General features: G+C 52.5%; 2 protein-coding genes and 1 pseudogene across 3 annotated transcripts in view; 2 read left to right on the forward strand and 1 right to left on the reverse strand.

Moving 5' to 3' along the window:
- On the forward strand, positions 1 to 9,037 carry GCDH (glutaryl-CoA dehydrogenase). Its single transcript, XM_016935204.4, has 12 exons — positions 1 to 235; positions 304 to 428; positions 520 to 555; positions 864 to 1,007; positions 1,149 to 1,211; positions 2,543 to 2,713; positions 5,057 to 5,186; positions 5,270 to 5,486; positions 5,975 to 6,078; positions 6,368 to 6,493; positions 6,768 to 6,928; positions 8,536 to 9,037. The coding sequence occupies exons 2-12, from the start codon at positions 338 to 340 to the stop codon at positions 8,607 to 8,609; spliced, it is 1,317 nt and encodes a 438-aa protein (XP_016790693.1). The 5' UTR covers positions 1 to 235; positions 304 to 337; the 3' UTR covers positions 8,610 to 9,037.
- Positions 3,038 to 4,071, forward strand: LOC747659 (small ribosomal subunit protein eS6-like; annotated as a pseudogene).
- Positions 8,148 to 15,704, reverse strand: part of SYCE2 (synaptonemal complex central element protein 2) — a 20,723-nt gene continuing 13,166 nt past the window's right edge. The window contains exons 3-6 of one of the 2 annotated variants that reach the window (XM_001155819.7): positions 13,963 to 14,137; positions 9,528 to 9,716; positions 9,072 to 9,185; positions 8,148 to 8,453 (exon numbers count right to left, since the gene is read on the reverse strand). In XM_001155819.7, the coding sequence (XP_001155819.3) occupies positions 8,409 to 8,453; positions 9,072 to 9,185; positions 9,528 to 9,716; positions 13,963 to 14,137 (523 nt within the window). In that variant the 3' untranslated portion in view covers positions 8,148 to 8,408. The remainder of the gene's footprint in view (positions 8,454 to 9,071; positions 9,186 to 9,527; positions 9,717 to 13,962; positions 14,138 to 15,704) is intronic. The other variant, XM_016935206.3, reaches the window with a different exon arrangement.

The raw sequence follows: 15,704 nt of genomic DNA on the forward strand, positions 1-15,704 counted from the left end.
GCCCCTACCCCGTCCGCTTCTTAAAGGGGCTAGCCTATCTCTGTCTGGGCCCCACGATTTCCACAGGGAAGGCTACCTTAGCCCTTTTAAAAGGCAGAGCTGCGGAGGGGGCCGGATTCTAGGAGGAACCAATGAAAAGCCTCACTCGGCCTCCGCTCCTCCCACTTCTTGCTGAGGTCAAAGGCCTGCGTCAGTTGCACTGTAGCCTCGGCAGTGAACCGGGAGGTACTACCAGGTAAGGAAGGTGCGGTGGCCCCAGCCGTGGGTGAGAGGAGCTCCGCTCTGACACCCCCGCTCCTGTAGGTCGCCGTCGTTGCTCCGCTCGCTCTGAGAGAGCATGGCCCTGAGAGGCGTCTCCGTGCGGCTGCTGAGCCGCGGACCCGGCCTGCACGTCCTTCGCACGTGGGTCTCGTCGGCGGCGCAGACCGGTCAGTGCGGGGTCGGGAGTGTGGAGGGAAGGAGGGAGGAACTGGGGGTTTAGGGACTTTCCGGGGTGACTTTCCCGTTCTGTGCTTGCAGAGAAAGGCGGGAGAACACAGAGCCAACTGGCTAAGTGTAAGGACCTCTGGTCGCACCGTGTGTCTGCTGCCCCTGTTCAGCTGTCTGTCTGCCGCAGGTGGACTCTGTCCCAGAATCCGAGAGCTGCCCGAGCGGGGTGGCAGGGTCGTGGCCAGGGTCAGAGGCACTAAGGCAGTGAGTGTGCTGTGCCTGCGGGGCCGGAGAAAGGTCACCTGATCAGTCTCGCTTGCAGCTCGCACTAGCCGGGGGGCGACATGGGTGTGGGGGGGTAGGGCTGATGAGGGTCCGAGAAGGGAAGGCACAGTGATCTTGCGGACTGGACCGAGGCGAATTCCCCTTCCCAGCCTCGCGTCCCGAGTTTGACTGGCAGGACCCGCTGGTGCTGGAGGAGCAGCTGACCACAGATGAGATCCTCATCAGGGACACCTTCCGCACCTACTGCCAGGAGAGACTCATGCCTCGCATCCTGTTGGCCAATCGCAACGAAGGTGGGCGGGCTGGTGGGTGCCCTGAGACTGCTCCTCCCCCTGGAGCCATAGCCACCCCTCCTCAAGGCCCCTCTGTCCTTGGGGCTGGGGCTTCCTGTGGCCTAGGCCTGGGCCTGAATTTGGGCACTGGTCCCTTTGCAGTTTTTCATCGGGAGATCATTTCGGAGATGGGGGAGTTGGGTGTGCTGGGCCCCACCATCAAAGGTAGGAACAAGTATCTCTCCACACACTGCAGACCCCTCTGTATTCTGAAAGCCTCTTCCTCCTTCCCTCCCTCCCTTTCTTCCTTCCTTCTCTTTCTTTTCTTTTCCTTTTCTTCCTTTCTTCTTCCCCCCGCCCCCCACCCAACAGAGTCTGGCTCTGTTGCCCAGGCTGGAGTGCAGTGGCACGATCTTGGCTCACTGCAAATTCTGCCTCCCAGGCTCAAGCGATTCTCCTGCCTCCACCCCTCTAGTAGCTGGGATTACAGGTATGTGCCACCATGCCTGGCTAATTTTTGTATTTTTAGTAGAGACAGGGTTTCACTGTGTTGGCCAGGCTGGTCTCAAACTCCTGACCTCAGGTGATCCGCCCACCTCAGCCTCCTAAAGTGCTGGGATTACAGGCATGAGCCACCACGTTCAGCCTTCTTTTTGAGATGGAGTTTTGCTCTTGTTGTCCAGGCTGGAGTGCAGTGATGCAATCTTGGCTCACTGCAGCCTCCACCTCCTGGGTTTAAGTGATTCTCCTGCCTCAGGCTCCCGAGTAGCTGGGATTACAGGCGTCCGCCACCACGCCTGGCTAATTTTTGTATTTTTAGTAGAGGTGGGGTTTCACCATTTTGGCCAGGCTAGTCTCGAACTCCTGACCTCAGGTGATCCACCCGCCTCAGCCTCCCGATTACAGGTGTGAGCCACTGTTGCCCGGCCCTTTTCTTTTCTTTCTTTCTTTTTTTTTTTTTTTTTTTTTGAGATGGAGTTTCGCTCTGTCACCCAGCCTGGATTACTGGATTACAGTGGTGCGATCCTGGCTCACTGCAGTTTCCTCCTCCTAGGTTCAAGCAATTCTGCCACCTCAGCCTTCTGAGTAGCTGGGATTACAGGGGTGCACCACCACGTCCAGCTAATTTTTGTATTTTTTAGTAGAAATGGGATTTCACCATGTTGGCCAGGCTGGTCTTGAACTCCTGACCTCAGGTGATCCACCCACCTCGGCCTCCCAAAGTGCTGGGATTATAAGCGTGAGCCACCGTGCCTGGCCCTTTTGTTTCTTTTTCTAGAGACAAGGTCTCACTGTGTTGCCCAGGCTGTTCTCAAGTGATCCTCCTGCCTTACTGAAAGCCCCCTTCTTTCCCTAAGCCACAATTTCCCAGTCTGTAAAGTGGGGCTGTTGTCCCACCCTCTGAAAGTGACTGTGGAGATGAAATGAATAAACCTCAGCTAGGGCCAGCTTGGTACCTGCCTCCTTGTGTGTCCTTATTCAGCCCTGTCTCTTGGGTCTTAGCTGGGCAGGGCCCTGTTCTCTATTGTCCTGCTTTCCCCTCCTACTACCACCAGGATATGGCTGTGCTGGGGTTTCGTCTGTGGCCTATGGGCTCCTGGCCCGAGAGCTGGAGCGGGTGGACAGTGGCTACAGGTCGGCGATGAGTGTCCAGTCCTCCCTTGTCATGCACCCTATCTATGCCTATGGCAGCGAGGAACAGCGGCAGAAGTACCTGCCCCGGCTGGGTGAGTGGCTGCCCATGGGGCCTGGTGGAAGGAAGACAGTCTCTGAGGTCTGGAACTCAAGGGTGGGGCTGTCCCCTGAGCCTATTCTGTCCCTATCTCAAAGATAGCATAAGTGGCCACCTGGACCCCCGCCAGACCCTGGGCTTCACCTGGAGATCTGATCCCTGGCCAGCCTGACTGTCCCCCTCTGTGACCACCGTCATCTCCCTATGTTTTCTGTGTTCCCCAGTCCAGCCCAAAGCTTAAAGTCCACCAGGTTCCTGCTGGCCATTTGCAGTGGCTCACACCTATAATCCCAGCACTTTGGGAGGGTGAAGTGAGAAGATCCCTTGAGCCCAAGAGTTCGAAACCAGCCTGGGCAACGTAAGGAGACCCCATGTCTATTAGAAAAACAAAAAAAAGAAAGAGCCTATGTGACCTGTGCTGAGTGGACGTTGGCCCTCTTCCGTGGTGTCTCGGAGGTGTTCAGCTGCTTCAAGATGAAGCTGAACATCTCCTTCCCAGCCACTGGCTGCCAGAAACTCATTGAAGTGGACGATGAACGCAAACTTTGTACTTTTTATGAGAAGCGTATGGCCACAGAAGTTGCTGTTGACGCTCTGGGTGAAGAATGGAAGGGTTACGTGGTCCGAATCAGTGGTGGGAACAACAAACAAGGTTTCCCCTTGAAACAGGGTGTCTTGACCCATGGCCGTGTCCACTTGCTACTGAGTAAGGGGCATTCCTATTACAGACCAAGGAGAACTGGAGAAAGAAAGAGAAGATCAGTTCGTGGTTGCATTGTGGATGCCAATCTGAGTGTTCTCAACTTGGTTATTGTAAAAAAAAGAAAGGAGAGAAGGGTATTCCTGGACTGACTGAGACTATGATGCCTCGTCGCCTGGGGCCCAGTACAGCTAGCAGAATCCGTAAACTTTTCAGTCTCTCTAAAGAAAATGATGTCTGCCGGTATGTTGTAAAAAAGCCCTTAAACAAAGAAGGTAAGAAACCTAGGACCAAAGCACCCAAGATTCAGCGTCTTGTCACTCCACATGTCCTGCAGCACAAACAGCGGCGTATTGCTCTGAAGCAGCAGCATATTAAGAAAAATAAAGAAGAGGCTGCAGAATATGCTAAACTTTTGGCCAAGAGAATGAAGGAGGCTAAGAAGCACCAGGGACAAATCGTGAAGAGACGCAGACTGTCCTCTCTGCGAGCTTCCACTTCTAAGTCTGAATCCAGTCAGAAATAAGATTTTTTGAGTAACAAATAAGATCAGATTCGCAAAAAAAAAAAAAACCCACAAGGCCCTGTGTGACCAGGCCTCTGCTGACCTTCCCACCTCATCTCTGGCCACTCATGTGATCCTCCCAGCCAGACTTAGCTACTTGAAATTCTCCAGAAGTACCACCAGTTCTTTACACATCTGTTCCCTCTCCTGGCACTGCTCTTCCCCACAGCCTCCTCCTGCTTAACTCCTCACACCCTTCCAGTTTGGCCAACTCCTTCCTGACTCCCTGGGTCCCCCTCCCCATCTTGGCATTGTGATCATGACTTTGGGGTAACCTGTCTCTTGAAAGCAGGGCCAGATCTAACTTAGTTATGAGGTCTGACTCAGGGGCGAGGGTAATTTTTTTTTTCTTTTTTTGAGACGAAGTCCCGCTCCGTCCCCCAGACTGAAGTGCAGTGGTACAATCTTGGCTTACTGCAACCTGCGGTTCCCCAGTTCAAGCAATTCCTGTGCCTCAGCCTCCCAATTAGCTGGGATTGCAGGTGCTTGCTACCCGTGCCTGGCTAATTTTTGTATTTTTAGTAGAGATGGTGTTTCACTATGTTGGCCAGGCTGGTCTCGAACTCCTGACCTCAAGTGATCCATCTGCCTTGGCCTCCCAAAGTGCTGAGATTACATGTGTGAGCCACCTCGACTGGCCTAATTTTTTGTATTTTTAGTAGAGATGGGGTTTCACCATATTGGTCAGGCTGGATTTTTTTTCTTTTTTGAGATGGAGTCTTGCTCTGTTGCCCAGGCTGTAGTGCAGTGGCATGATCGTGGCTCACTGCAACCTCTCCTGCCCGGGTTCAAGCGATTCTCCTGCCTCAGTCTCCTGAGTAGCTGGGATTACAGGCACCCACCACCACATCTGGCTATTTTTTTTTTTTTTTTTTTTTTTAAGTAGAGATGGGGTTTCACCATGTTGGCCAGGCTGGTCTGGAACTCCTGACCTCAATTGATCCACCTGCCTCAGCCTCCTAAAGTGCTGGGATGACAGGCGTGAGCCACTGCACCCCGCCATGAGGATAATTTTTGAGTAAGGGGATGTATCAGGGACCAGGCAGCCTTGTGACTTTGTCTTGTGCCTGCAGCCAAGGGGGAGCTCCTGGGCTGCTTCGGGCTCACAGAGCCCAACAGTGGAAGTGACCCCAGCAGCATGGAGACCAGAGCCCACTACAACTCATCCAACAAGAGCTACACCCTCAATGGGACCAAGACCTGGTAAGGGTTCTGGGTGGTGGGCAGGTGGTGAAGAGGGGCAAAGGGGCACTGGTCAGACCCCTCACCGACTGTTCCATCCCCAGGATCACGAACTCGCCTATGGCCGATCTGTTTGTAGTGTGGGCTCGGTGTGAAGATGGCTGCATTCGGGGCTTCCTGCTGGAGAAGGGGATGCGAGGTCTCTCGGCCCCCAGGATCCAGGGCAAGTTCTCGCTGCGGGCCTCAGCCACAGGCATGATCATCATGGACGGTGTGGAGGTGCCAGAGGAGAATGTGCTCCCTGGTGCATCCAGCCTGGGGGTAAGTGGCAGCCACTTTGGGAATGGGTGTTGGGTCACCTGCGGATGCGGCTTTGTCAGGCAGGCTCCGTGCTGGGGACGCGGCTCCCTGTGCCTGTGGAGCCCACACAGTGGTGATTCTTACTCAGCCGGACTCGCTGACGTGCTGAAAACTGCCCCCATTTGGTGACCGTCTCGCTCATCCTGGCTCTGCCCGGGACACATGGGCCTGAACCAGCTCAGTCATTTGACTCACAGTGCATCTTCTGGCATCCGTCAGCCTCCTGGCTCTGAGCATCGAACCCAGATGCCAGGCTGGGTGGGACTGTGTGCAAACCGAGTGAGCAGGCACCGAGCTTCAGTGCCAGGGCCGTCTGTGATGTGAACCACAACCTGAGTCCCCCTGCGTGGGGTGGCTGGGGAGGAGGCTTTCCCTGCTTCAGAGTTGGTTCTGCGTAGGCCCTCTTGGTGTCTCTTGGGTGGGCCTGAGGCGCCATCTCAACCCTACAGGGTCCCTTCGGCTGCCTGAACAACGCCCGGTACGGCATCGCGTGGGGCGTGCTTGGAGCTTCGGAGTTCTGCTTGCACACAGCCCGGCAGTACGCCCTCGACAGGTGTGTGGGGGCTACAGTGAGATTCTCTGGGGGTGTGGGGCAGCTTGGGTTTCACTCTCTATACCATGGGTGACTCCCCAGCCCCCACCCACCAGGCCTGAGTTCCTTGCTCTGGAATGACCAGTGACGTCCTTCTGAGCAGCTGTGGGCTGAGTCAACGGCAGGGCCAGGGCGAGCTTGGGGGCACTGAGGCAGCCTGGGAAGGCGTCCTGGAGCAGGCGGCCCCAGGACAGGGACGGGGTGGGAGAGTGGGCCTCCCCTCGCTCTTACCCTGCCATTGCCCATGTAGGATGCAGTTTGGTGTCCCGCTGGCCAGGAACCAGCTGATTCAGAAGAAGCTGGCAGACATGCTCACTGAGATTACCCTGGGCCTTCACGCCTGCCTGCAGCTCGGCCGCTTGAAGGACCAGGACAAGTAGGGGCTGTGTGGTGGGGGCGGGGGGATGGCAGCGGTGGCTGGAGGACCTCGTGTCCTTCCTGGAGAGAAAGGTCCTTCCTGCCTGGTGGCCCTGGGGACCTGAACCTTCTGCTGTCCCTCTTGTCCTTGATGGGCTGGGCTGAGGACAGCCCCACTGGTCCCTCATTGGGAGCTTGGCTGCATCAGGGAATCCCCACCCCGGGCTAGGTTTGCTTGGAGCATCGGGATGCCAGGATCCCCAGTCCTTGTTACCCTCATGTGCCACTCCCAGGGCTGCCCCCGAGATGGTTTCTCTGCTGAAGAGGAATAACTGTGGGAAAGCCCTGGACATCGCCCGCCAGGCCCGAGACATGCTGGGGGGGAATGGGATTTCTGACGAGTATCACGTGATCCGGCACGCCATGAACCTGGAGGCTGTGAACACCTACGAAGGTAGGAGCTGGACCTCGGAGGGCTCACTGAGGCCTCAGTGTCTGGGGAGGGGGTACAGGGAGGTGGGACGGGGACAGGTCTGAGTCCAACTCCACCTATCACTAAGTGACAGTGTGACCTGGGGCGAGCCTCACCCCTCTGTCCCTCATCTGGAGTTGCTCACATGGGGACTGTGGGAGTGAAGTGCTTCATGTAGCACACAGAGGCCCCATCAGGCCTTGCGAGGGGCTCCCAGCTCTTTCTCCCACATGCTCGGGAGGAGGGATGTTCCTGAGACAGGTAAGCTCCGAAGGCAGCCCAGGGGTGAGGCCCGACTCCTAGCAGGCTGGTGGACGCAAGGGAGTGAGCGAAGCTACATGCAGGAATCAACGCTCCATTTTGTTAAGAGACAAAAGTCATCTTCAGATGACGGTGTTTGCACCCTGTAACTGATGGTGATTTACATGGGGGTCCAGAACCCCTTGTTTGGTGCGAAGACAGATGTGGAAAAAGATACTTAAAAAAAAAAAAAAAAAAGTGCAAACCCAGCATGCGCTATGTAGAAATAGAGGGAGGTATGAGGACCCCCCGGGCAGAGATGCTTCCAGACAGAGAGAACAGCAAATGCAGGAGGGGTGCCTTCCCTGCGCACCTTGCAACCCCAGATCTTGTCTCTATCTGGCATCTGGGGGGTGGGGGGATCCTACAAATGTGAGAATGACCCTGAGGACAAGCAGCGGGCGCCATGAGATGGTTTTATGCAGAGAAGGGATGAGTCAGATTTGGTGCTTTAGGGGCTAGGCGCAGTGGCTCACACCTGTAATCCCAGCACTTTGGGAGGCTAAGGCAGGAGGATTGCTTGAGCCCAGGAGTTAGAAGTTATGATGAGCTATGATCACCCCACTGCACTCCAGCCTGGGTGACAGAGTGAGACCCTATCTATATTTAAAAAAAATAGGTTTGTACTTTAGGAAGTAAACAGAATTGGCTCTAAAAAGGAGGCTACAATCTGCCTTCTGCTTCAAGGAGCTGGGGAGGAGCAAAGGATGAGACACCAGGGCATGGGGTGTGGGATTCTCTGGGAGAGGCGGCTTCAGATGGGCAGAGGTCAGCTGAGGCAAGTGACTGCTCTTCCGATGTGCTGTCCCTCCCATCCCTCCCGAGGGTAAGAAAGGGCTTGCTGTGTTTCCTTGGAGCTCAGGGGTGCTTTCAGCCTCTGTGGCAAGGAAGCGTGGCCAGGTTGAAAATCAAACATTTAATAAACTGTGGGGCTGGGGGTGGGGAGAACTTGCCAAGGGTGGGGAGCACGAAGCCTGGGCCTATGGCAGGGGCTGGACTTGCTACATTTTGGGAGTTCAGCACAAGGAGCTTTGGGTTTTTGTTTTTTTCTGCCAAGATGCATTATAGAACCATGAAAAACAATTTCTCAGTGTGGCCCAAATGGTGGCCTTACAGTCTTCTCCTGGAGACTGTCACTAAGGCGTGAGTCTCCCGGCAGCTGTCAGCATTCACCATCTCTGTTGGTCTGTACTTCTGAAGCAGTGGCCTGGGGATACATGAAAATTGATTTTAAAGGGACGTTGTGAGCTATGAAAACTCCAAACCGACTCTGTATTAATCTTGTCCAGGTACACATGACATTCACGCCCTGATCCTTGGGAGAGCTATCACGGGAATCCAGGCGTTCACGGCCAGCAAATGAGCCGCTCCATCAGGGGCCCGAAACTCTCAAGCCCCTTTCTGGAGAGATGCCTGGCTGGACCGCAGGAGCGCTGTGCTCTGAGCTTAGAAAGGGAGGTGGCGGATGGAGTGGGAAGTGAGAGACACTGATTTTTAAATATCAAAATTTCCCTTCTGAAGTCGTTCGGATGTGTTCCTTAAAAAGAAGATGGAATTCTCTGTAGAGCGTCTCAATCCACTTTTAACCATGGATGAGAACAGACTCCATTTACCCTGAAATAGCAGCTTCTCTTGAGAGGAGAGTGACATTGAAGCAACTCCGTCTGCTGCAGCTGACCCCCTCACACCGAGTTCACAGTGCGCCCTCCCTCCCTCCCATCTGGGGGTAGTGCCTTATGCTGGGTGTTGGAGCAGAGTGAGGGAGAGGAAAATAAAGAGCTGCACATCTGACCCCAAGGTGTCAGGCCGGTTTACTGGTAACCACCTGAGAAGTAGTTTCAGCCACAGAAGAAACGAACACGTCTGGGGGCTGTGAGTCGCCGGGACGTGGTGGGGACTTTCCCCTAGAGTGGTCTGGCCCCCATCTGAGTCTTAGGCTCTGGTGTAAAAAAGAAACCCAGGTTAGCAGTGCCGGTCTGTGCCAGGGCTGTGGGCAGAGGGGATGATTTCTGAGTGGCAGGGGTGCAAGGGACTTTGTCCTTTCTGTCACCACAGAGCTGCTCATACAACAGTGGGACATGACAACGGTTTGGCTTCTCAGCTCAGACACACCATGTTATAGGGGATCACAAACAAGATGGTGAGTGCACCAAGGGCTTTGCAGGGGCTGTGGCCTGGCGGGGTCAGGGCTGGGTGCCTGGTTTCTGTTCACATTTACTCTTGGCTGGGCCATCCCTGTCCTCTTCCTCAGGCAGCGCCCCCCCTGTGAGTTTACTCATACCTCAGGCTGGAGACACAGGTCTTTGTACACAGTCTCTACGCTGTGGCAGACTTGTTTGAGCTCTGTCTCCAAATGGCTGATCTTTGCCATTTTCTGGGTGAACTCTTGGAGCTTTTCCTGGATGATCTTGTTGTGGTCATTATAAATCTGATAGATCCTCTCCTCTAATTTCTCTGTCAGATCCGAAACCTGTTAAACAATAAGATGTGTTCTCGGAAAATCAAACAAGAGGTATCACAAGACATCTGTGTTAAGTGGGTTTCTTAGATTTCTGCAATTTATCTTATGAAAATGACAAAATAGGCTGGGCACGGTGGCTCACGCCTGTAATCCCAGCACTTTGGGAAGCAGAGGCGGGTGGGTCACTTCAGGTCAGGAGTTTAAGACCAGCCTGGCCAACATGGTGAAACCCCATCTCTACTAAAAATACAAAAATTAGCCGGGCATTGTGGCACATGCCTGTAATCCCAGCTACTCAGGAGGCTGAGGCAGGAGAATCACTTGAACCCAGGAGGCGGAGGTTGCAGTGAGCCAAGATTGCACCACTGCACTCCAGCCTGGACAACAGAGTAAGACTCCGTCTCAAAAAAAAAAAAAAAAGAAAATGGCAAAATAGGCTGGGCACAGTGGCTCATGCCTGTAACCCCAGCACTTTGGTAGGCCAAGGTGGGTGGATTACTTGAGGCCAGGAGTTCAAGACCAACCTGGCCAACATGGTGAAAACCCATCTCTATTAAAAATATAAAAGCTAGGACAGGTGTGGTGGCTCACGCCTGTAATCCTAACACTTTGGGAGGCCGAGGCGGGCGGATCACGAGGTCAGGAGATCGAGACCACTGTGAAACCCTGTCTCTACTAAAAATACAAAAAAAATTAGCCGGGCGAGGTGGCGGGCACCTGTAGTCCCAGCTACTTGGGAGGCTGAGGCAGGAGAATGGCGTGAACCCGGGCGGCGGAGCTTGCAGTGAGCTGAGATCACACCACTGCACTCCAGCCTGGGCTACAGAGCAAGACTCCATCTCAAAATAAATAAATAAATAAATAAATAAATAAATAAAAATAAAAACTAACTGGGCATGGTGGTGTGCACCTATAATCCCAGCTACTCGGGAGGCTGAGACAGGAGAATTGCTTGAACCTGGGAGGTGGAGGTTGCAATGAACCAAGATGATGCCATTGCACTCTAACCTGGGCAACAAGAGCAAAACTCGGTCTCAAAAAAAAAAAAAAATTAGCAAGGCATAGGTGACGCGCACTTGCAGTCCCAGCTACTCGGAAGGCTGAGGCAGGAGGATCACTTGAGCCCAGGAGTTGGAGGCTACAGTGAGTCATGATCACACTACTGCACTCCAACCTGAGAGACCCTACCTCAAAAGAAGAAAAGAAAAACACCAAAAACTAAAACCCAGTGCAGTGACTGGGGGTCAGATTGCCTATATTTTAAATTTTTTTGTTTGTTTGTTTTGTTTTCTTGCGGCGGAGTTTCGCTCTCATTGCCCAAGCTGGAGTTCAATGGCATGATCTTGGCTCACTGCAACCTCCGCCTCCTGGGTTCAAGCGATTCTCCTGCCTCAGCCTCCCGAGTAGCTGGGATTACAGGCGAGCGCCACCACACCCAGCTAACTTTTTGTATTTTTAGTAGAAATGGGGTTTCACCATGTTAGCCAGGCTGGTCTCCAACTCCTGACCTCAGGAGATCCCTACCTTCAGCCTCCCAAAGTGCTGGGATTACAGGCATGAGCCACTGCACCTGGCCTGTTAAATTTTTTTAAGAGGCAAAAGTATATACAGTCGTGTGCTGCATAATGACATTTTGGTCAATGTCAGACTGTATATACAATGATGGCCCATAAGAGTATAATGCCATATTTTTACTGTACCTTTTCTATGTTTATATATATTTAGATACACAAATACTTACCATCATGTTATAAGTGCCTACAGTATTCAGTATGGTAACATGCTGTGTGCAGGTTTGTAGCTTAGGAGCAATAGGCTCTTCCACATAGCCTAGGTGTGTAGTAGACTATACCATCTAGGTTTGTGTAAATTCAATCTATGATGTTCAGATGATGACAGTGTCACCTAGGGATGCATGTCACAGAACTGTACAGTACAAGCTCAGCCAGGTTAGGAAGAAAGTACACAGAATAGAAGAGGCATCCAACAAAGTGGCCTCTGGGTGCTGTATCAAAATAAATAAATAAATAAATAAATAAATAAATAAATAAATAAATGTTTTTGTATCTTTTCTACTAGAGGCCAAGGCAGCAGGGTGAGGAGTTCAAGACCAGCCTGGGTAACATAGCAAGATCCCACCTCTACAAAAAAATGTTTAAAGAAAATTAGCTGGGCATGGTGGTGCACACCTGTAGTCTCAGCTACTTAAGAGGCAGAGGTGGGAGGATCATTTGAGCCCAGGAGTTTGAGGCTCCAGTGAGCTGTGATCGTGCCACTGCTCTGTAAGCCTGGGCAACAGAGTGAGATGCCACCTCTAAAAATATAAATAAATAAATAAAATAAAACAAGTGAGCCGGGCATGATGTTGCATGCCTATAGTCTCAAGCTACTCGAGAGGCTGAGGTGAGAAGACTGCTTGAGCCCAGGAGTTCAAGATTGCAGTGACCTATGATTCCACCACTGCACTGCAGTCTGGGCAACAGCAAGGCTTGTCTCAAAAAAAAAGAAAAAGGAAAATAAAGTCAATCTGTCATCAAGACACCTAGAACCAGCAAGCTGTCCCACTCATGTGACCCATTATGTATTTTGTTTGTTTGTTTGTTTGTTTGCTGGAATTCTAGGCACGTGCTACCATGCCTGGCTAATTTTTTTTTTTTTCGAGACAGCCAAGATCGTGCCACTCTACTCCAGCCTGGGCTGGGCAACAGAGTGAGACTCTGTCTCAAAAAAAAAAAAAAGAAAAAAGAAAAAACCAGAAAGAAAGAGGCAGTCTTCTTTTTCTTCTTCTTCTTTTTTTTTTTTGAGACGAAGTCTCGCTCTGTCACCCAGGCTGGAATGCAGTGGCGGGATCTCTGCTCACTGCAAGCTCCGCCTCCCGGGTTCAGGCCATTCTCCTGCCTCAGCCTCCGGAGTAGCTGGGACTACAGGCGCCCGCCACCACGCCCAGCTAATTTTTTGTATTTTTAGTAGAGACAGGGTTTCATCATGTTAACCAGGATGGTCTTGATCTCCTGACCTCGTGATCCGCCTGCCTTGGCCTCCCAAAGTGCTGGGATTACAGGCATGAGCCACCACGCCCAGCCCTCTTCTTTTTTTTTTTTTTTTTTGAGACGGAGTCTCACCTGTCACCAGGCTGGAGTGCAGTGGTGCAATCTCGGCTCACTGCAACCTCTGCCTCCCAGGTTCAAGCAATTCTGCCTCATCCTCCCGAGTAGCTGGGACTACAGGCGCGCACCACCATGCCCAGCTAATTTTTGTATTTTTCATAGAGACGGGGTTTCACCATGTTGGCCAGGATGGTCTCCATCTCCTGACCTTGTGATCCCCCTGCCTCAGCCTCCCAAAGTGCTGGGATTATAGGCGTGAGCCACCGCACCTGGCCCCTATTTATTTATTTTTGAGACGAAATCTTGCTCTCTAGCCCAGGCTGCAGTGCAGTGCAGAGCCACTGCACTGAGCCAATTTTTCTATTTTTAGTAGAGACGTGGTTCCACCATGTTGGCCAGGCTGGTCTCGAACTCCTGGCCTCAAGTGATCCACCTGCCTCAGCCTTCCAAGTGCTGGGATTACAGGCGTGAGCCACTGTGCCTGGTCCCCCCATTATATATTCTGAAGAGGCATCAGGTGCAATCATTCATGTAGGACCTGAACATCACACCAGCTTTTGCAAGATGTAAGCCCTGGGCATGTGGAAGAAGCTCCACTCCCCCGTCACAGACCATTCGATGGCTTCTGCAGGACATATGGGTGTGACAATGCAAGTTGTGCCTCAACCCCCTACTCCCGTGGCTGCTCAACCTTGCGTGAAGTAAGAGGGCTGCGTGTTGGAGGCAGGAGGGCATCCAACGCCCCGCTCCCTCAGCCTGGCTCTCTCGTCAGGCAAATCATTCATTTCCAAGCCTTATCTATATGATGGGTCCAATCTCTTCTCTGTAGGACTATTCTAAGGGTAAATTGAGATACAGATGGTCCCAACTTACTACAGTTCAACTTACTACATTTTTGACTTACAGCATTTTCAACTCGCAATGGGTTTATTGGGACGTAGCCCCATCATAAGCGGAGGAGCTCCTGTGCTGTGTGTGAATGGCCTAGCACTGTGCCTGGTGTACAACAGACACTCATCAGTGGTTCATTCCCTCCCCTTTTGCATAAGGAATCCCCCCTCTCGCTGGGTGGACAGACACTCATCAGTGGTTCATTCCCTCCCCTTTTGCATAAGGAATCCCCCCTCTCGCTGGGTGGAGTCTGTCACCTTGGTCTTCAGGCTGTTCCTGAAGTTGGTCATGAGTGCATGGTCCTTTTGCCGGCTCTTGTTGATGTTTTCGATCAGCTCCTGGGCTCTCTTCTGCAGGATGTCAATGCTTGAGTCCAGAGAGGAGAAGTAGAGTCCCGACTTCCCTTCCAGGACCGTCAGCTGGCAACTGGCACTGGAGGTGGCGACACAAGGGCAAGAAACCTGACTTCTCAGAGTACAGGAAGCGGCCAGGTGTGGTCGCTCATGCCTGTAATCTCAGCACTTTGTAGGCCGAGGTGGGCAGATCACAAGGTCAGGAGTTCGAGACCAGCCTGGCAACATGGTGAAACCTCGTCTCTAGTAAAAACAAAAAAACAAAAAATTAGCCAGGCACGGTGGCACGTGCCTGTAGTCCCAGCTACTTGGGAGGCTGAGGCAGGAGAATTGCTTGAACCCAGGAGATGAAGTTGCAGTGAGCCGAGATCACGCCACTGTACTCCAGCCTGGGTGACAGAGCGAGACTCCGTCTAAAAAAAAAAAAAAGGACAGGATGCTGAGATCAGCACCAGACTCTTCCGAGAGCGGCTGATCTGAGAGAGATCAGGTGGGAGGGGACCTGCGTTGTTGCCTTCCATGGGTGACACGAGGCATGCTTCCTAGGTTATTCCATTCACACACACGCCCTGAATGATGAGAATGGCACCCCCATTTTATAGCTGAGAAAAGAGACCAAGAGGCACGACTAAATATGCCCAAGGTTCCAGACCAAGGAGGTCTGTCTGTCCCCAAAGCCCACTGTTATTTTATGACACCAACTTGCTTCTTTGGAATTTTGGAATACCAATAATAGTATCAATGCTTTCTTTCTTTTTTTTTTGAGACGGAGTCTCACTCTGTCGCCCAGGCTGGAGTGCAGTGGCGCGATCTCGGCTCACTGCAAGCTCCGCCTCCCGGGTTCATGCCATTCTCCTGGCTCAGCCTCCTGAGTAGCTGGGACTACAGGTGCCCGCCACCACGTCCAGCTAATTTTTTGTATTTTTAGTAGAGACGGGGTTTCACCGTGTTAGCCAGGATGGTCTCCATCTCCTGACCTCGTGATCCGCCCGCCTCAGCCTCCCAAACTGCTGGGATTACAGGCGTGAGCCACCGCGCCCAGCCCAATGCTTTCTTTCTTATTTTCTTTTTTTTTATAGAGACAGGTCTTGCTCTATTGCCCAGGCTGGAGTGCAGTGGCACAATCATAGCTCACTGCAGTGTCAGCTTCAAGTGATCCTCCCACCTCAGCCTCCTGAATAGGTGGGACTACAAGCATGTGCTACCATGCACAGCTAATTTTTAAAATTTTTAAATAGAGACTGGGCTTCACTATGTTATTCAGGCTGCTCTCAAACTTCTGGCCTCCCAAAATGTTGGGATTACAGGCATGAGCCACTGCACCTGACTGATGCAATCGGCAATCTCCTGCAACCTCTGTCTCCTAGGTTCAAGCCATTCTTCTGCCTCAGCCTCCCGAGTAGCTGGAACTACAGGTGCACACCACTACACCCAGGTAATTTTTGTATTTTTAGTAGAGACGGGGTTTCACCATATTGGCCAGGCTGGTCTCGAACTCCTGACAAGTGATCCTCCTGCCTTGGCCTCCAAAAGTGCTGGGATTACAGGCGTGAGCCACTGCGCCCAGCCTGATGCTTTCTTAAGTGACCTTCCTGTCATTAACCTGCTGCATCCCTTTCCCAACCTACTGGGTGATGTTGACCGCC

Source organism: Pan troglodytes, chromosome 20 (genome assembly GCF_028858775.2).
Source record: "Pan troglodytes isolate AG18354 chromosome 20, NHGRI_mPanTro3-v2.0_pri, whole genome shotgun sequence".
NCBI lineage: Eukaryota > Metazoa > Chordata > Mammalia > Primates > Hominidae > Pan > Pan troglodytes.